The 21,220-nt window shown below is 34.9% G+C and overlaps 1 protein-coding gene across 1 annotated transcript in view; it reads right to left on the bottom strand.

The window, feature by feature from the left end:
* LOC145666279 (uncharacterized) overlaps positions 1–21,220 on the bottom strand; it is a 123,835-nt gene that overhangs the window by 18,627 nt on the left and 83,988 nt on the right. Inside the window, exons 8-9 of the mRNA XM_081733342.1 lie at positions 2,091–2,463; positions 108–318 (exon numbers count right to left, since the gene is read on the bottom strand). Of these exons, the coding sequence (XP_081589468.1) occupies positions 108–318; positions 2,091–2,463 (584 nt within the window). The remainder of the gene's footprint in view (positions 1–107; positions 319–2,090; positions 2,464–21,220) is intronic.

Below are 21,220 nucleotides of genomic sequence, written 5' to 3'. Positions count from 1 at the left end.
ATAAAAAAAGTGTGCATTTTTAGGGTTATTTTATTCTCTGTTTGGTCTCTATTAATTGAGGAATGAATTTAAAAGTATGTTTTTTTTTTTTTTTTTTAATTTCGTACCTCGCTGTAATATGTCTCGATGAATACAATGAAACCATTTCTTGTAACGTTCTTTTTTTGATTTGAAACTCGTGATATCTGTACCATGAAGCAAATACGCGCCTTGTTATCACATGGTTGTTATACTTCATTGCTTGCAATGCGACTTCTTGGATTGCTTTTAATTCATTGTACCTTTGGCGCCACATATTAAATGCTGTATTTATTTTAACTGAAAGAAATAACAGGTATAAATTGAATACGAATACTATGGAACTTGACTAATCTATACTATTTTATCATAGATAACCTCTTCTTACCATTGCCAATAATGACTTTTAAAAAATCTGTCATGGATTTGTGAAAAATTAGACTTACTCAAACAAGAAAATCATTTAAACTTCCATCCCTCATATTTTAAATTAAGATGTAGACTCGAAACCAAATTTAAACTTCGGCGAACTAACGATTAATTAAGCTACACTGGAAAGCTTAATGAACTAGGAATATTTAGCTCAGTAACTTAAGAACTGATACAATGATTCAGCTTCTTCAATAGTTTCGAATCGATACAACTAATAATAATTCAAACAAATGCAAAAAAATCTAATTATAAAAACTTTAACAGTAATTTATGAATAAGTTCCATTAAAGTAGCTTCTTATCCTTTAATGTAATAAAATCGGCCTTATGCTTCGTAAGAGATCGATATTTTGTAAGGTATACTATTGTAAGGAAACCTATTTGCAATAATTGATTTCATTGTAATGGTTTTTGCTTTGTATTCCGCAGAGATTAGTCGTGAGCACAAATATCAGTGTTTCGGTTTTGGAAAACTCAAAAATTAGGGTTTCCAAATCCTGTTCGATTTTCTATCAATCTAGTTTCGGTTTTAATCCTGGTTTGGTTTTCTAATAAATTTTTCGCTTCTTCATTAACTCATTTGGAAATGGGTCCCAAAAGAACAAGAAATGTTATTAGCTTCTGCGAAAATCACTCAAGTTTAAGCAAAGTCCCAAAACTGTTGACCAAAAAGTGAAAATGGTTTCGAAGAGAGAGAGAGAGAGAGAGAGAGAGAGAGAGAGAGAAAGAAGAAAAAAGAACAGAACAGAACCGGTTTCGGTGCAGGAACATTTTTTTTTTTTTTTTTTTTTTACTTTTGGTTTTCCTAAAAACCGGTTTTCCAGACTTTTAGTTGAAATTGTTAATATATTAACTTAATTGTTTAAATTCTTCAAATATATATTATTTTACCTTTGAAAATGGCTACCAGGTGAACAGTTAAATATACTGGAAAACGCGTTTTTCTACGAGTATTTCACGGAATTGTAAATGTTTTATTTTTCAATTTTAATAATAGTCTTTTATTCACATCTTCTCACATACAATAACGGTTTTCCAATTTTGTATTCTAAGAAGTACTTTGTGCAGAACTGAAATAGAAGTCGGGATGTTTTCTTTATAATATCCATTTACGGTTACCTTACAAAACTGCATAGATACAGGGAGAAAATATATTAAGAAAGTCTAAAGATTGCACAATTGTTAGGTAGCATAAAATAAATGGTTTTAAACTTTCACACTTTCTCGTGAAGATGTTTTTCACATTATATATATATATAAAAAAACATTTTCCATTTTAAAAATATAAAAATGTACAACTGTGAATACTTGTTATCCTAAGATCGACATCTCGTTGATTTGTGTATACATCTGTTCTAGTATCTGTTCAATGCAGTAGTGTGCTGCATGTCAATATCGTGAGATTTTTTCTTTTTTTCTACTTCCTGATTAACCTTACGGAATCTTGTTAATCGACAAAATGTGCTCTAAAATATCGAGTAGCAATTCTGATTATGAACTTCCTTCGTGAGAGTATTGACTGTTACTCACAAGATTTTTTTTCTTAATTGCAGTATAGTCAGATAGATTTGTAAGCATTTTAATGAGTAAGTTTAATATAGACTCCTAACTTAAAGTATAGACAGTAATTCGTGTCCTTACCTTTTTCCAACTTTTTACTTCCAACAACTGATAATTCATGTACTTGCTTTAACTTCTCTCTTCTTCTTTCAACGTAACTTTTCCAAATTCCAAAATAGTTCCGCCAAATCTTTCGTTCCATGTATTGCTCGGCGACTCTAAACTTGAGTGCCATTCTCTTAGAATTCTTAATGGCGTCTTTCCACTTATTCATTGCCTTCTGGAGACAGAGGAGGTCTTGTTTGTATTTCATAGCTTCCAACTTCAGTTTCGTGGTCTTGCACGAATGATGATATTGAAACCATACTTTAAATGTTCTTCGTTGAAGAGATACATTGAATCTTTCCTTCAATTCTAGATAGAGAAATTCTTCTCGCCTTCCTTCTGAAATATACTGAAGAAAAAATAGGCTAGTCATTTATTATATTTATTTATTTATTTGTCAGAGGAACAGTGCACTTCTAGTTTCGTCAACCATCCAAAATTGATTCAAAAGATTTATACACACAAATACAAAACTGACAATTCGTGGTACATGATCCCCTTTTTAAATTAAATATCTTCGAATATACTATAGTAAAATCAGCCTTATGTTTCTTAAGAGGGAGTTTTCTTTTGAAATAGATAACCTATTAGTTTAATCCAAAAATTGCACTGAAGTCATGATGTGACATAAATAGTTAATACTGTAATTCTTTTAAATCTGAAATTATATAAACCTATTTGCAATAAATAATTTTTATTGTAGCTTGTTTTAGTCCTGTGTTTCAATGATAATTGAACTTTCAAGAACACTGAAAATGAATATGCACAGAAATAGGGTGCAACCATTTAAGTGCTGAGATGCCTTTCATAAATTTATGTAAACAAAATCATCAAAAAGATCTACATATGTGTCAGTAATTAACCATTCTGCAGGGATTCAAACTAAAACTTCCTTTTTTCACTAATGATATCACTGACTATAGTTGGCTGTGTATGTTTCATGTTTATTTATGATCAAAAGAAACGGAAACTTCATTTTCCTTTTTTTTAAAAAAAAACATATTTTGACGTATTTCCCTACTTTGATCTATTTTACTGATTTTATACAAAATTAACCTATTTTGTACAGATATGCTGAGAAGCAACATGATTCCATAGATGAGAACGATAGAGGAACAAAAGAAACTCAATCTAATAAATAAACCGTAATAGCAAATGTGCTTCCGGAAGCCTTCTTAAATAAAAGAATAGATACACGCCACTACTAACTTTATCGCTCCAATTTCCTGAATTCTTATCCAGAAGTTTCTAGATTGAATAATAATTGTTATAGATAAAAGGAGAGCAATTTCTATGTGTGTAAAAAAAAAAAAAAAAAAAAAAAAAAAAAAGATACCATATGCTTCTGCTATTACTGAAACTTTTATTTATGAAATATGAATAAATTTATAATAGTCATGTCAGGAAAGCTTTGAAATCTACTCATTTCGAAGCCCTTTTGGGACTTTTTCAAGGTATATCTATAAGATATATATATAACCTATGCCATATTAAAGGGTTGTTAATGAAATGTTTGAATCGTTTTTCTCTTCTTTTCTCTTTTTTTCTTTTTTTTTTCAAAATGACGTGTCAGAAAAAACAAATTTTGAGAAAAATTAGAAAAACTATACTACACACTATAGTTTCTCCAAAAATGTCTATTTCTTTGTAACATACCAAGTTTAGGAAATAATTTGATAGATACAGATATCTCACAAAATGTGTATCTACGTGTAGCAAACACGATTGTCGTTAATTTCATGTCTGACTAAACTTGGCATGTGTCGTTAAAAACAAAAAGATTCATATATGAAATATGAGCATAATTGCCTGAGTCGTTTTCGAGAATATTGTCCGAGAAATTCTTTGTACGATGAGTAAACGATCATAACGGGTTTTGAAGAAAGAAATAACTTGTCACGTTATAGCGTTGTTAGTAAAGTGTTCAATGATTATATATATAAAGTGAACTGAGTCATTTATGAAAAAGAAATAAAAGCCCTAAAAGACTCATTTGTAAAAGTACAATATCTTTTGTAGATTTTTTTTTTCAGAAGTTGTAGGACTGATAATTAATCTCTATATATAAAATTGAAAATCACTATGTTTGCGATTCTAAATCTCCTGAACCGCCCGACCGATCTCGATCAAATTTGTAACATGGATTAGGTTCGAGGCTGGGCTGGTTTTAAGCTATTCACTTTGCTGGTAGAACTGAGGGGTATAAAAATAAATAAAACAATAACTCCTGAACCACTCACTCGACCGATCCTGACCAAATTTTCAACATTGATGAGGTTTAGGCCTGGGATCGTTTTTATGATTTAAATTTTACGGAGCAACGTAGGGGAGGAGAAGGAGGGGGAGATATATAAAAATCAATTTATATAAGACTGAAAGTGCCTATTTTTGTAACTTAATAACTCTTGAACTATCCGACCGATCTCAATCAAATTTTCAAGATACATGAAGTTCGGATGTGGAAACATTTTTGTAATTTCACTTTAACGGTAGATCCTAGGGGAGGGGGAGGGGAAGGGGACATATAAATAAAAATTAGTAAAACCTAATAACTTTTGAACCACCCAACCAATCTCGATCAAATTTTCAACATACGTGAGTCGGGAATTGGGTATTTTTTATCGTTTCACTTTGATGAGCCAACCTAGGGGAGGGGAGGGGAAGATATGTGTAAAAAATAAAAATAAAAATGACTGCTTTTGTGACTTCATCACTTTTGAACCACCCGACAGATCTCAATCAAATTTTCAACAAACATGAATTTAGTGGCAGGGATTACTTTATTCACTTTGCCGATGCAACGTTGGGGAAGGGGAGGAAGAGAGAAATTTTAAAATGATCAAAAATGACAGATAGTATTTTCCATAGTTTCCGGGGTCGAAGAGAGAAATAGTGACAATTCTGATGCTGTTTCAATCCAAATTCAGCCCTAATAGTTGGGGAGGGGAGGGTACAACGTAGGGGAGAGGGATAAACATTTAAAAATGATCGAAAATAACCGAAATAATGATCGAAAGTGACTAATATTAGTGTCGAATCCATAGTCTGAGGAGTAGCTGAGATTAACAGTGGCAATTCTGATGCCGTGTGCCGCAGCACGGAGGGGAAGGGAGCTATATATAACAATGATCGAAAATAACCAATATTAGTGTCTAATCAATAGTTTTAAGGATCATTCAGATGAACAGTGACATTTCCGATCGGTTTAAATCCAAAATCAGCCCCGCCCCTTGGGGGAGGGGGAGAAAGAGATATATAAAAGTGATCGAAAATGACCACTATCAGTGTCGAATCTATAGTTTTCTGGGTTGCTTAGATGAACAGTGATACTGTCGATATCCCGTTCAAATTCAAATTCAACCCTGCAACTTGGGGGAGGGAGAGGAAGAGATATTTAAAATGATCGAAAATGGCCGACATTAGTGTAAATCAACATTTTTTGGGTCGCTGAGATGAACGATGACACTTCCAATGTCATGGACCGCAACATAGGGAGGGATATATATATCTATATATATATATATATATATATATATATATATATATATATATATATATATATATATATATACCGGGTGCACCATTTATAATGTCCCACGTTTATAACAGAGGAACCAACAGAGGGAGAGAAGCGAAACTTTCCACAAAGCAACTATTGGAAGGGGGACACCTATTCATATATTGAGTAACATTACCAGATGAACAGTGTTGCCAACCCAATATAAAGTTATGTTTTTTAAATGGAATGACCTAAATTTGATTTCATAATTCCAATCAGCAATAAAAACAAAGAAGAAAGAGATGACACTCGCAGATCAGTGTTGCATACTTTTGGAGAAATAACGTTAAACATGTGTCAAATTTAAACACCTTTAACACACACAAGGAAAGACGTAGCAAATATTTTTGCACATTAAATTAAATACTGGTAAGAACTCTTTAAGATGACTTCAAATTTAGAAGAGTCAGTTAAACAGTGTTGCCACAACAGAAGAGAGAAAAGTTGAGTTTGGAAATAGTGCAATAATTTGGAAAAGGCCCCTAGTACAGTATAGTTTAAAATTCATAGAGCAAATCAGTATGCCATAAGGAGCATTGTCACATTTATTTGAGATTGATACGTCAAATACTTACCGAAATATTTGGTACTTTGTAAAAGCTGAGAATTTTGTGCTCTACAAGATGGCAACGCTGTCTAAAAATTCCCTGTTTTCCCTCAGCGTGGGAGAAATCTTAAGATAGTAATCTGTGACAGAAGTTTTATTCTGTGACATGTCGAACTAAAGTAAACCATTTAAAATAAAGAAAGGATTTTTCTGTTTCACGAATTTTGTAATGTATGCTATGAACAATTGTGTCATTATAATCATAAACACATATTTCTTCAATTCAATTTCTTTCTCCTGAATATAATTTAGAAAAGGCAATCTAAACATATTAATAGTTTTCAATTTTAATGGGAAATACATAGGCTAAGTTCTGTTAACTGGTAGCAAAATTTTTCAGATCCTCCAATATTTATACTTCCTCCTATTTTAGGGATGCACACACAACTTTCTTTTGCATTTTATTCACCACGAAATTAACTCCAACTCACTTATAAATTGGATTTTAAGAAGCGAGTTGCATTCATGGATCCATAGTTGCAGATTCTTTTATGAGGACTCAAACGTTATGGGTGTAAATATTATAAAAGCTACAATGGAACAAACACCAAACAACCTGTGTTAGGTGGTCACTGAAAGCAAGAAATGCGTCTGATCGGTCAAGAAACGGGAACCAGGTTGGTCCATGAAGGAGTGCATCCGTAGTAAGCTTTCGCGCAAACGAGTATAGTGTAGAAAACAATCAAACCTTTATTAGATGGTCACAAAAAGCAAAAAGGTATTTAACCAAGTCAGATCAAGGCGAAACTAGTGGAACCTCGCGATGTGTCTGTATGGATCAGGCATGTTAGCAAATGTGGGCATGCTTGTAACCAAATATAGTGTAAACATACTGTGTGAAGGAATATTCTGTAATTTATATGCGGTCAATGTTCCGTTAAGGGGGTCCAGTGTCTTTGACACCACTCCTTTCTATTGATTTTCGTTTGATTACATAATATAACGTTATATTAGGGTAGGTTAGTTTACGTTAGGTTAGGTAAGGTTAGCTTAGCTTAGCTTAAGAGGTCCAGTGTAGTTTTGGACCCCCTTAACGGAACATGGACGTTATATGCGACATCATATCCCTTAGTGCAGCTTAACTTTCAGTATAATGTCCGACGACTATGCCATTTAGGCTAAGGGGGACAATGATTAAGGCAAGTGACTGATGATAGAGGAAGCGAAAGTAACCGAAATCCCACGTACACAATGTTATCCCCCACAAACTTACTTAGCCGGGGATCGTACCAGGGACCCCACGCACCAGAGGTAAGTGGTCTACCACTGAGCCACCCTGACCTATCAGCTTAACTTTAGGAAGGCACCACTATACGATTTTCCTATTATAATTCAATGAAAACCACCAAAAACCATATTCTTGTAATTCAGGTTAAGCTAACGTAGGAAACAGACGCGTCAGCGAGTGTGAGTATGGTAGGCACGTGAAAGTAATTGCGAGAAACACCCTCCATCACTACTGGTTACCATTTTACTGTATACAGATTCAGGGTACGGTGAAGGTGGCGACCTTTTTCGTCTGCAAGAAGCACGCACATTAGGGACGGTGTATATGCCTGTAAATGAAGAGAAGTGAGAAAAATCACAAGTTGCCGGAGGTGAACATTAAAATCTAGATTTGTAGTAGAAATGCCCTTTATAACAGTATTTTTATATTTACATATGATGCATATTCTACTACATTATACATAATCTCCGGTAACATTACTCTTCTTTTAATTGTCATGCTCCTTGTGTCATGCTGCACCTTGGTATAATAGGGACAAGAATAGTCTTAATGCTATTAGTCTTAATGGCATTTTTGGTCGTTTATTTACGTCCCGTATATTTGTATGTTTAAAACAAATGATGTAAAATAATCTACAATGCTTTCTTATGGAAGATTGTATTGTACACTCCTTCATTTATATTATTTCTTGAGTATTAATTACCATGTAGGTATGTGGCTACATTAAGTTACGTGCTTATGGAACGTTGTTCGTCGCGATACAACACTTATCTCCAGCAATTATAGTAAATACATGGGACCGTTCTCTTCATCGTTGCGAGCTCCTCCGTGGCTAAACGGTTAGCGTACGCGCCTTTGGCGCGGGAGACCCGGGTTCGATTCCCGGCGGGAGCTCATGTGGTTCGGATTCCACGTTAATCAGTAGGTCCACGTCTCATATAGCCTCGCTGCTGAACGGGACGTAAAACTCTCAATCAATCTTCATCGTTGCCTAGTTGCTCACTGCAATAATTACTGTAACAATCGAAAATTTGAATGGATTTTTAAAAAGAGAGAGAGAGATTATGTTTTGAGGGTATCATTGAAATTCAGCGAGACGGTTAAACCGTAGGACAGTTTGCAGAGGGATTAAAACGTGTTAAGTTAGGAAGCTTGCGGGACTTCCCTATTGTTAGGTAGATCGCATAATTATTCTGAAAAATGAAACAGAGCTCTTCAAGTAGTATTTACTGATCCGCTACCTATATAGCGAGTATTTTAAATAAAATGTCAGTGCTCATGAAAGAGGAAACAAAAGCGAGATAGCAATATGCCAATTATGTCAAATGGAACGTTCTTCTTACCCCACAGGACACAGGACGTCGCCCGGAACTTTAAAATGAAAAAGTATTCCATCTGATTTATCATTGAAAATTGCTTTTGGAGTGATAGTTATTTCGTGTTTGGCACCATCAAAATAACATTTTCTGGGCAACCACCCAGAGCCCAATGAGGTACATTGCAGGCTCCATTCCATTACGCGCAATTATATTTCCTATCTCAGTTTCTTCCTTTTATATCCAAGTTTGTTTTGCGATTTATAATCACTTGACGTTTTATCTAAAATACTTGACACATTAAACTACGATATGATATACATGCTTCAACTCTAATTAGGATAGCTCTCCAAACAAAAATTCATTTGTAACTAAAACTGTTTTGCCTACATAGTAGCCAATTTCCTGCAACGATAGAAAAATAAGACATACAGGGTTTGTCCGGAAAGTAATAGGACTGAGTCGATTTTAAAAAGATATTGAGCCAATCATTACAATTCTTTAAAAACTTTCAAAATAGGCTCCTTCTGCGTCGATGCAGCGCTGCCAGCGCGATTTCCAAGCATTGAAGGCGTCACGGAAGTCATTCTCCGGAATAGCCTTGAGAGCCGCGGTGCAAGCTGCTTGGATCCCCTCTGTCGTCTCAAAATACTTGCCTTTCATCGGGCGTTTCAGGCGGGGAAACAAAAAGAAGTCCCGGGGGCACATCTGGGCTGTAGGGCGGCTGGGGAAGCGTTGGGATGCCGGCCTTGGTCAGATAGCTGTTCACAAGAAAGGCGGTGTGAGCCGGGGCGTTGTCGTGGTGCAGCTTCCAGTCGGCTCCGATGTCTGGTCGGACCCAATTGATCCTTCGTTTGAGTCTCTTGAGCACTTCCACGTAAAACTTGGCGTTGACGGTTTGTCCAGGAGGAACAAATTCATGGTGGACGATGCCTTTGATGTCAAAAAAAGACAATGAGCATCGTTTTCACTTTGGATTTGCTCATTCTTCCCTTTTTTGGGCGAGGAGACGCCGACGTGTGCCACTCGGAAGATTGCCTCTTTGTCTCGGGATCATACTCAAAGATCCATGATTCGTCACCTGTGATTACGTTATTCAAAAATTGGGGGGTCACTTTCACACATGTTCAAATTTTCTTGGCACAATTCCACTCGCCGCAATTTCTGGTCGTCAGTGAGCACTTTTGGGACAATCTTCGCGCACACCTTGCGCATGTTCAAATGCTCCGTCACAATTTCATGAACCACAGTTTTTGGTAAATTTAACATCTGGGCAATTAAACGAATACTTAGTCGACGGTCTGAGTTCAAAACTTCGCGCACACGAGTCACATTGTCGGTGTTTGTCGAAGTCGAAGGTCTTCCAGCACGGTCTTCATCGGCGACCTCTTCCCGGCCCTCCGAAAAGGCCTTGTGCCACCGAAACACACCACTTCTTGCTAAAGCATCATCTGGGTAAGCCTGCTTGATCATATCAAACGTCTCTGTCGCAGATTTACCGAGTTTAACACAGAATTTAATCGCGTACCTCTGCTCCAACGAACGCTGCATTTTCGGCTTGCACCACTCACAGAAAAACGTCGCGCGAAAAAGCCTGTCCTGACTCTCCGTGTGCTCGGAGACAACTGACAGCCGCTCGTTCGTTAGCTAGGAACGCCCTCTACCGGATCCAGTCGGTGCGCGCACGCTCCGAAGTACAGTCATGGCGGAATAAAATCAGTCCTATTACTTCCCGGACAAACCCTGTATCACACAGATGAAAATTATATAGATCAAAACTAAATATAAGCTGGTGTTTACTGTGAAAATTCAGTGAGTGAGACAGCCGGAATTAAAGTCGGTTTTCTAGCTTCCACGCTATTATCTTCAGTTTTCCACTGAATTCGCACTTATAGAGAATACAATGGAAAGCCTGTTGATTCCTTCCATCAGTGGCGTATTTACGATTTTGTTTCGGGAGGGGCTTTGTTTAACTTCCGGAGGGGGGCTTTGCCTGAAAATGTGAAAATTCTGCAAGATATTTCATATACTTTACTATAGTAAGTAAGATTTCGGGGGGGCTTAAGCCCGGAAGCCCCCCCCCAAATACGCCACTGCCTTCCATCATCTTATGATTCGTTTCACATCTACTTTTTGTTACACCACTTCATCCGTCCTGTTTCAGTTGCGCTTATTATCTCATAAACTATCCCAAGTCTAAAGCAGTCATCTGAGAATTTTCACATTAATATTCTTCAGTGGATAAAGAATAACGATAAATTCCCCACATAGCATCTCATTCCTTTCCAAATTTAAACTCTAAGGTTTACCTCTTAACAAAGCCATTTGATTATGTCGTATACTCAAATTCATCTATTTTTTTTTTTTATTTTATTCATTTCGCCGTTTTTCTTTTCTCTTGCTGGACCAAGTGGCGGCTAACGACAGAAGGCACATCAGTAAATATTTGTTTTATCGTTTTAAACTAATTAAAGAGAACTTACTTAATGTAGTAATATAGTGATTCTTTTATTTATTTAAGTAACTTTAATTTTTACCAGTGTAACTTTCGTCGTGAGCCGCCAGAGATACTATAATTGGTTTATACTTATTGTATATTCCCTTCAATCTACAAGGCATAAGTGAGAACGTTGAAAAGCTCATTACAGCTGTATCCCGTTCAATCGTGATACTATAACATATCGCCACCAATTGTATTTTTCAGAAGTGAAGTTGATAAAATAAATACATCCTACTTTACTTCCTTCCCTCTTTATTCAATCTGTCCCTTCTAAAATTTAGTGCAGGGCAAATAGTACTTCTAACAAAGAACATTTTGATTTATGTACATACTGTTTTAACAAAACTCACTTTCATATTAAGATTACAACTACAATAAAATTGAGACTTACGGTACATATTCATCTAATTTTGATGTATTTACATTGTTAATGATATTAAACTTTTAAGCAAAATAATGCACGAAGTACGAGAACAAAAATTTTATTAAATTACTGCAGTTTATAAGAAGTTACTTCAATGTTTTTAAAGCTACGCGAGGAACAAAAAGCTTTAATTCTGCATTTATTTCAAGGTTTTCGAGATGTTTATGTAATGTATATTAAATAACTTTCGATGTCAATTTCCGAATGAGGAGCGATCATTTAAATGGTGGCATAGCTTAGATATTCGTATCTGTAAACCTTCATATACAAGATTTTCTATTTTTAGAATGGGTGGTTTTCATTTGGTCATCTCTTCTTGTTCATCTCAACCATAGGTTGGTTGACAACATGGAAATTTTAATTTTTTTCCCTTTCGAGAGCTGTTTTATACTTTGATAAGGTCTCTTTTTCGTAACTGCATCTAGATATTCCATCCTTGCTCTTCCTCTTCCTGGTTTTTCTTCTGCCTTTCCCTCTATCAGCACGGTGATCCGAATAAGATGCTGTTTCTTCTTTTTCCTATTATCTTCATGATCTGTCGTCCTTGATTAGCTTCTTTTATTACGTCTTCATTCCTTTTCCTTTCGGTCTACGATATGAGCTGCGTTCTGCCCCAACACCACATTTCAAATGCTTCCAGCTTGGATATTTCAGCTTTTCTCAATGTCCACGTCTCTGATCCGTAAAGCTCCACGCTCCATACCAGGGTCTTAATAAATCGTTTACGAACGTCCAACGACACATTTCTTGATGAAAACTGTCCTCTTTTCCTATTGAATACTTGTTTAGCCTGCGCTATTCTGGGACTTGCGTCTTTTCCACATCTTTCGTCCAAGGATATTAGACTTCCTAAACAGGGGAACGTCTTAACGTCTTCGATTTTCTCTAATTCTAGTCATACGTTTGCCTCTTCCTGTCCTGCTATTGTGCATTTTATCACTTTGGTTTTCTTCTTATTTATCTTCATTTTGCATTATTTTTCCAGTTGATCGTTCGAGTTTGAAACTGCTTCCTCAAGTCCTTTTCCTTCTCCGCTATCAATGCTATGTCTTCAGCAAACCTTGTGCTGAAAACTTAACCATTTACTTTTACGCCTTTCTCGTTTTTATCAAAGAATTCTTTCATAGCCTCTTCTATATAGACGTTGAACAGAGGAGGTGAAAGTCCACATCCTTGCCTCTTGCTTCCATTCTGATCTCTTCCTATAACAGCTATCTGGTACATTTAAAGTGGTATATTATTAAAGCTCTGAACATGATATTCCAATCTATGTTGTCAAAAGCTTTTTCTATGTCTACAAATGCTATCACAATGCTATGCATTTGGTCATAACATCTGCAAAAATTGTCCAATTTTAATGTGTTCTTCTGCTTACACAGGAGGGATGAAAAGTTTATGCACCATTAGTAGTAGCAGTGTCTGTGTATGAAAGAAATTTAGTAATCAGAAAACCACTAAAATGGCGTTAGCACATCATGACATTCAGTGGAGCAAATATTCAAACTGGTGGCCGTTCACTTCAATGCACTTTGCAATACGGGCCCTAAGGCTCAACTGAGTGTCGCCCAATGTTCGTGAAGGAATATCGGCGCAAGCACGACGAATTCGCTCTCTCATATTTGCCGGTGTTGTTGGTGGCTCTCGATAACATGCATCTTTGAGTACACCCCAAAGAAAAAAATCTAAAGGTGCCGAATCTGGCGAACGAGCAGGCCAAGCAACAGGGCCGGCACGCCCAATCCAGCGATTGGGGAAATTCCTGTTTAGAATAGTCCTTGCTTGATGAAAATTATGAGCCGGACAGCCATCTTGTTGATACCACATAATTAGCCGTATGTGCAATGGTATCGCTTCTAACAACTCTGGCAACACTCCATTCAGGAAATCCCTGTATTTTGCTCCGTTTAGAGTACCTTCAATGAAATAAGATCCTATTAATTGGTCACCGATAATGCCACACCAGACATTCACACTCCATGGGCGCTGATGTTCCAACATCCGTAGCCAGTGGGGATTTTCTACGGCCCAGTAGTGCATGTTATGTCTATTAACGTGTCCATGATTTGCAAATGTGGCTTCGTCAGAAAATAGTACTCGTGAGAAGAATGTAGGATCGTTTTGTATTTTCTGTAAGGCCCACTCACAAAAATTTATACGATTTTGAAAATCATCTCCATGCAATTCCTGATGTAAGGACATATGGAATGGATGGAATTTAAATCGATGTAGTATGCGTAAAACACTAGTTGGTGACATTGCTGCATCTTGTGCAATTTGACGTGAGCTAATGTGGGGATTTTGAGCAACTACTGCTAACACATCAATTTCTGCATTTTCATTTGTTGCAGATGTGCGTCGCTGTTTCGGTCTTGGACGTACACTCCCCGTTACCGAAAAGGTTTTTACTATTCGGTAAAATGCCTTTAAACTAGGTAGTTGTCTGTCAGGGTATCGATTGTGATACAACGTTCTAGCGTTGGGAACATTTTTCTGCGCCTCTCCGTAAATAAATATAATATCAATTCTTTCTGCTACTGTAAAACGGACCATTTTACACCTCAAGAGTACTATTAGAACAACCTAACTCCACTTCACCACAACGCTACATGCAATACATGCACAATCACAGCACGAAAATACCTTTCAATTGAATGACATATCGTTCGTTCGTTTCTTCCTATTGTGAGGTATCTTCATTTAAGGCACTAACATTCTACCTAAGTTGCCTATATCCTGAAATTGAAAGAGAACTTAAGATTTGTTAATAATTACTGTTGCACTATTATTTTGCGAATACTGGAATCCTGTCTCACATTAAAAAAAAAAAAAGAAGAAGTTTCTATCGTTGAATGACGTATTGGAACACACACTACTCTGTATAACTTATGTCTCAAGCCTAGAAATTCTGATTGATTGACATCAGTAAAAAGTAATGGTCCCGCCACACTGGCGTTTACAATCTGCAAATTTGCGAATTATCCACAATTTTACTGTCCTATTCACGAGATTAGCAAGGTAAATTAATTGTAGAAAGGCCCGTATCCAAAGAGGGTCTAGGGGGGCCGGCCTCCTTTAAATTTTTACAGCCACCCTAAAATTTTCACGGCAGGCTTGTGAATGAACTGTAATATGGTGATGAAATATATGGTTGGATCAACCCCCTCCCCCCTACATTTTTGGGCTGGCTACCGGCCTGCTTGTAGATACAAATAGTTACACCCTACATTCCCCTTCGTGATACAAATGCAAGAAAACAACACACTAGGGTGCAGCACGTAAACCCAACAAACAAATAACGTCCATGCCGCAAAGTACAGATGTGTTAATCGAGTTTGGTATTCGTAAATTGACCAACTGTTGCTGACATAAAGGCTCACGATATAATTTCATATCTTTTGTTTCTCTACCTCACACTGTGAAAAGTAAATTTCTTTTGTTTATCTAAAAGTGGACGCAGCTGAGCTGCATTTACAACATAGGCGAACGTCGGTATATCCACATTTTGGATGTAAATAGTTTAGTATTTTACAGGATAAAAGTTTGTTTGATCGGTTGTACATTTAACTCTCCTGTGTGATTAAGATTCATCTGGTTGCTTAAACTTTTAACTCTCCTACGGGACGAAGGTTCGTCTGATGATTCAATGTTTGTCTTCGTGAAATATCGGAAAATAAGTTGAACTTTTAGTTGTTCTCAACTGGCACTAAGCTAAGCAACAAAGATGAAGGTTCATATTAATCACACACTAGACGTGTAGATCGCTTCTCTTTACTTTTTTCTATATTACTTTTCACAATGTTGTACAGCTGTGTGTGTAGGCTATGCGTATTATCGCAAACCAAACCGCAGATTTTCGCTTTGCGTTGACGCAAACCGTTACGAAACAAGAGGCTCTAGGTATTAGTACATACAATAAATTAAAAAAAAAATCCAAACAGTTGCAAGAACACAACCTTGCACATAAGGATACATTTAAACACTAAATGCAAACATCAGAAGCTATTGGTACCATAACAAATAACAGTCTATGAGCCACGCTAAATAACAGTATATGAGCTTAATTTCGTAAAAGTCTTTGCAAAATTTGCGGATCGCAAAGGAACGCAAATAAGGCAATAAATAATTTTAATTGTAAGTAGTGTCATTGATACCAGTTCTAGCACACTTCCCCCATCCAACCCCAAACCCGCCATTGACCATAGTACTTAAACAAAGTTACAGAGCGCAAAGTAGATTGAGTATTGTACCTTGTGCACTTGCTTTTATCACATTTCAAATGATAAAAGCTTACATCTAAAATTACTTACATCTAACTTAACTCTTCTATTCGTTGTATTTCTCTTTCTTGTCTACTCTTAGCATATTGATCATATAACTCTTTTAACTTGGGACTCAAATCTTTCCTTAATTCTATATTATAATGACCCCAAGCTAGAGTATGTATACCATCATTCAATATATATCTCTTATCATCATAAGCACTTAAAGCTAACTTGTTTTCTTCTACCGAGTATACATTATGCTTTTTACTACCAATATGATTTTGTATTCTATATAACTCTTTCTTTTCTAAAACACAGGTCTCATAATCTTCAAATGATATATCTTTTATAACTACACTTTTCTTTATGCCCTTTGCTTTTCTAATCGGTTCATCCTGATCTCCTTTCTTTTTGATAGCATACATTTTTGATTTCAGACCGACAAACTTTTCTATTACAACACCTTTCAATTCATCTTTAAATTTTCCTAATACCTTTTTATTAACTAATTTCAATCCATATTCATTGTTTTCTTTATAATCAGAAGTATCTAAATATTCATACATATCTTTCATATCTTCGTAAAGGTCTTCTGTTTCTATATGTGCTATAACAGAATCAGTATCAGTCATTAACAATTTTACATTGTCTTCATATCTCTTTTTCAAAACATTGTAGTAAAAATCATACAAACATATTTTAGAGATATCTAGCACTGCCATTCCTACATAGATAGGCTTGTTAAATACAATTTTAGTTTTATACATATGAATAGCAGCTAAATTCTCAGAGAATATCGTTCTATCTTTAAAGTTAGGTTTAGCTACTAAATCCTCTAACAAATTTTCATTATGTACTAATCTTACATTTATTCTTTTTCTTATATTTTCCATAGTTTTACCAAAAACGGCATTATTAGCCAATTTATAAAAATCCTTCTCAAATTCATTCTTTGCTTGTGATCGTATATTAGTATTTAGATCTATATATTTCTTTAACCAGGCTGATTGTTTAAAAGTTATTACCTTATGTATTTTCTTAAGCTTCATTCCTTGTGACAAGTAGAATTTAAGGTTTTGATAGTGTAGTATATAATGCTCTTTATCATATAGAGTTGTCAATAGCTTTGGAAGTTTTTTGTTATTAATATAGTTTTCTGGAGCTAAGGGAAAATCTGAATGTTTATTATGAAGCTCCTTTGGATATTCTAAGTCAACTTCTAAAATATAACCATCTTCAGAATCATCTTTTGTTTCTAGTATTGTTTTCGCTAAGAGTTTCTCATTATACTTATTAACATATATCCATTGAAAACCACCATACGGCATGTGATGATTCATCGCCCAACCATACTCGTTATTTGCATCCATGTAAGTTATATAAGAGCTTTTTTTCTTCTTGTCAAAGTTATCTAGGTATTTATTATTAGCAACTGCATATCGATTTGAGCATTGAGAGATTCCACCTCTTATACCCTTCTCTATAAATAGTAATTTGTCATAGTCAATTAATAATTCTAGTTTTTGTTTTGTCATCTTTAACATTGCATCCCAGAAAAACCCAGGACCGGTAAGATACCACGCAGGATCCAATTTATATGTTTTAAGAGCTGTATCTCTGAAATTTTCAATAATATCTGTTAGTTGAAGAACATCTGTTTTGTTGTAATGAGCAGTAAAGTCATCTAATAACTTCAGATCGAATTCTTTACAAACTCGTACATGAAGGTTATGACGCTCAGGACTCATTTTTTCTCCTGTTAATCTGTTTGTAAATTTGTCTGGAGATAATGGAACAGGCTCCTTTAACTTTTCCTTAGAATCAACATAATCATATGGATAATCACCTTTTGTAGTAACTAGATCAAGCTTATCAATTGGAAAAAACTTTAATGTTTCTCGAAATTGTTCTGGCTTTAAATTCTTTGCTAACTCTGCTAAGCTTTTTAGTAAAAATCTGAATGAATCAATGAATCTTAACTTGATAGATTTATCCTTTCCTTTTGCATCCTTATATCGAATGGTTTTTGAAAATGTAATGTAGTTTTCTTCAGTGTTAGCTATTACATCTATTTTTTCTTTCTCATCTCCACCTCCTAAGCTTTTTATAAACAAATGTGCATCATACCTAGAGAGATTGTGGAAATATACAGGAATAAATCTTGGATTTGTATATTTTAGATTGCAATAAGAATGAGCGGCACCTCTAAATTTACCTGTTAAATGATCATGATCATGCACTTTTGTTTTACATGACTTTCTACTATTTTTAAGCTTTTTATATTCATTCTCACAATCTACTAGGACTTCTTTTATCTCTTTTCTCTGCTCTTTTATCTCTGTTATGCTATCATCCTCCTCATCTTCTATTTTGAGATGATGTTCTTCTTCCAAGTGTTTAGCTCCTTCTTTTATTTTCTTCTTTAAATACTCAATTTTAATCCTTAAGCTTTCTATTTTCTTCACTAATAAACGTGGTAGATCTTCAAGACTTCCTTCACAAATATGACATATTGTGGCTGATTTATATATTTCTTCTTCCTCCTTAGATAATGGAATCATAGGTGTATAAGTATCATATATTTTTGCTATTTTGATTGCTTCTTCTGTTAACCTTTTTATAAGCTCTTCTGCTACATTATCCCCTATGTATTCTACTGGCTCGCTTTTATAGGATTCCAAAGTGCTTTTTACATAGTAAATAAAACTATTAGGTTCATGTAGTTGATAAGCATTTGAGTAGGATCTTTCAGGATCAGGTTGGCATGTGCTTATTCCTCTTAGTAATGATTCTAAGTCTGCTATTATTGTGAAAGGTATTCTTAAAGAACGCTTATCGTTTACAAATTCTAATATCTTATTCCATTCTCTAGGCAAAATGATTTTAGCAGCAGAATGTAAACCACAGTATTCTTCATGTTGTTTTAATAATTCTTCTGATTCAAAATGTTTAGCTAGACATCCCTCACATAAAAATCTCTTATGTCCATCTTTTGTTATTTGACTTCCAACAAGCTTCCATAAATCTTTAATCAAGCAGTAATGTGTTTTATCTCTTTTCTTTAGATATAAAAGACGAAAATGATTTTGTTTTCTTTCTTTAGGTATTCTAAGTGGGTATATCTCTTCCTTATCATCTAGGGCAGCGTTTCCCAACCTTTTTCAACTTGCGGCACACTACGGGTGTTACTTGGATTCTCGCGGCACACTTATAGATATTATTACTTGTAAATATAAAACTGGTATTTTTTCTGTGATTATTGGTCTCCTACTCACAGAAAAGAAAGCTCGATCATTGTTTTTTTTTCGTGATAAATCATTATGCTTATTTTTCATTCTAATTTAAAAATAGAAAAGAATTGCAATGAAATATTAGACTCAAGTTTTTAAAAATACGCTTTCTTTTTAAAAACTGTATCCAACCTTTTACTAAGAAGGAAGATCACTAAATAACGAACGAACAAACAAATCTCATTTACTTTTAAAACACAAATGTAGGTACTTTGTCGAAAGGATTGAATGATATTTTAAATTTTTAAGTTAGGAAATAGTCTGCAACAATAAAGAAGCAATAATGGTCATAACAATGATAACCATTTTTTTCAACATTAGAAATGTACAGAACAGTAACCCGGTATGAAACTTAAAATTGTAGATTCACAGTAGAGTTTCATAGTAATGTGAAATACAAATATACATTTTTCCCTACCTTTTGCAATTTGATTGCTATAAAATTAATAATTGTTTCGATTACTCGCGGCACACCAGCGGCCCATTCACGGCACACCAGTGTGCCGCGGCACACCGGTTGGGAAACGCTGATCTAGGGTAAAGACATTGATAGATATATTAGCTCTATTTTCAAATTTTGGTATATCAGTAATTTGTACAGGAAAGGGAATATCTTTAAAATATTTATCCAGTTCTTGTTCATATTGTCTAGGTACCCTTTGTGGATTTCTATCAGCAGGATGTAATGCTCTTAGAACAGACCATAAGAAACATTTTTGATCTTTGTTTTTAATATTAATGCATGCTTTTCTTCTTTTAATTGTTTCAGGAAGTTCTATATATGATGATCCATTCATTGCTACGTATTTGTTAATTCTTAACTCAAGATAGTTAACAGAATGCAAGACCCAACCTGAACCCTTTCCTTGAAACTCTTCCATCTCTGCTCTAATTTTTCTAGTTGCATTTTTATAATACTCATTTAGATCGGTGAATTGAAGTATAATTTCATTTGATGTTTTAAAATTATGTTCTCGAATCTGCTTATCTTTTATGAAGTTACATGTAAATGACATATTTACCTTAAGTGCATTAAAATATTTAAATCCATTTTTAATCATACTTTTAACTGGGTTGCTAATTGAATGTAGGAATTTAGAAGGATCTTTATATTCACCTGTGTTTTTTATTTTGAAAGTGTGTAATCTATGTTTAAATGCTGTTTCTTCTAATTCAACTTTGATGGGTATACGTGCTGGCTTCGGTTCTTCAAATACTTCTTGTTTAAATGGGAATACATTTTTAATCTGCCTCCTGCTTTGTTCATTGTCATGTTGTTTAAGAAGGTCTATCAGTTCTGCTTTTCGTAGTCGGGAATATCTTCTGATTCCCCTCTCTTTACATTGTCGTCTTAACTCTATTACAGTAAACTTGTTATAATTACTCATCTTATTTATACTATAGAAAATCTTTATACTCTTTAATTTTTACCTACACCAAAATTTTTTACTTCATTTTCGTCCATTTTTTTAACACGTCGTTCAAACATCTGCATGCGCCTACATATGTTTAAACTGCGTGTTAGTCTAGAACTTTCATGGGATTAACCCATCAAAGTCACATATGCACATTTAAAACTGAATCATTTTTGTAAGCTTACTCATCATCATCATCATCATAATCATCACTACCATATTTATATTCATCATCACTACTCAAATCAGATGTTTTTGCTGCATTACTAATAACTCTTTTTCCTTTAACAGTATTTGCTTCTCTAGTAGTGCTCTAAGAGTTTAAGATCTTCATGAATAAGGTTAAGTCTATCATGTAATAAATCAAATTCTTTCTCCATATTTATTATATACAAAACCAACAAAAATTCCCCTCCTTTTACTAAATATGTGGAAGAGCGACCGCCGGAATTCCAGCAGTCGGTTTTCTCATCGTAATACCTTATTAGTTCTTTAGATTGTTTAT

This window comes from Thermobia domestica, chromosome 12 (genome assembly GCF_964235325.1).
Source record: "Thermobia domestica chromosome 12, izTheDome1.hap1.1, whole genome shotgun sequence".
Taxonomy (NCBI): domain Eukaryota; kingdom Metazoa; phylum Arthropoda; class Insecta; order Zygentoma; family Lepismatidae; genus Thermobia; species Thermobia domestica.
Note: the sequence above shows the minus strand (reverse complement) of the source record. Positions and strands in the feature narration are given on the sequence as shown.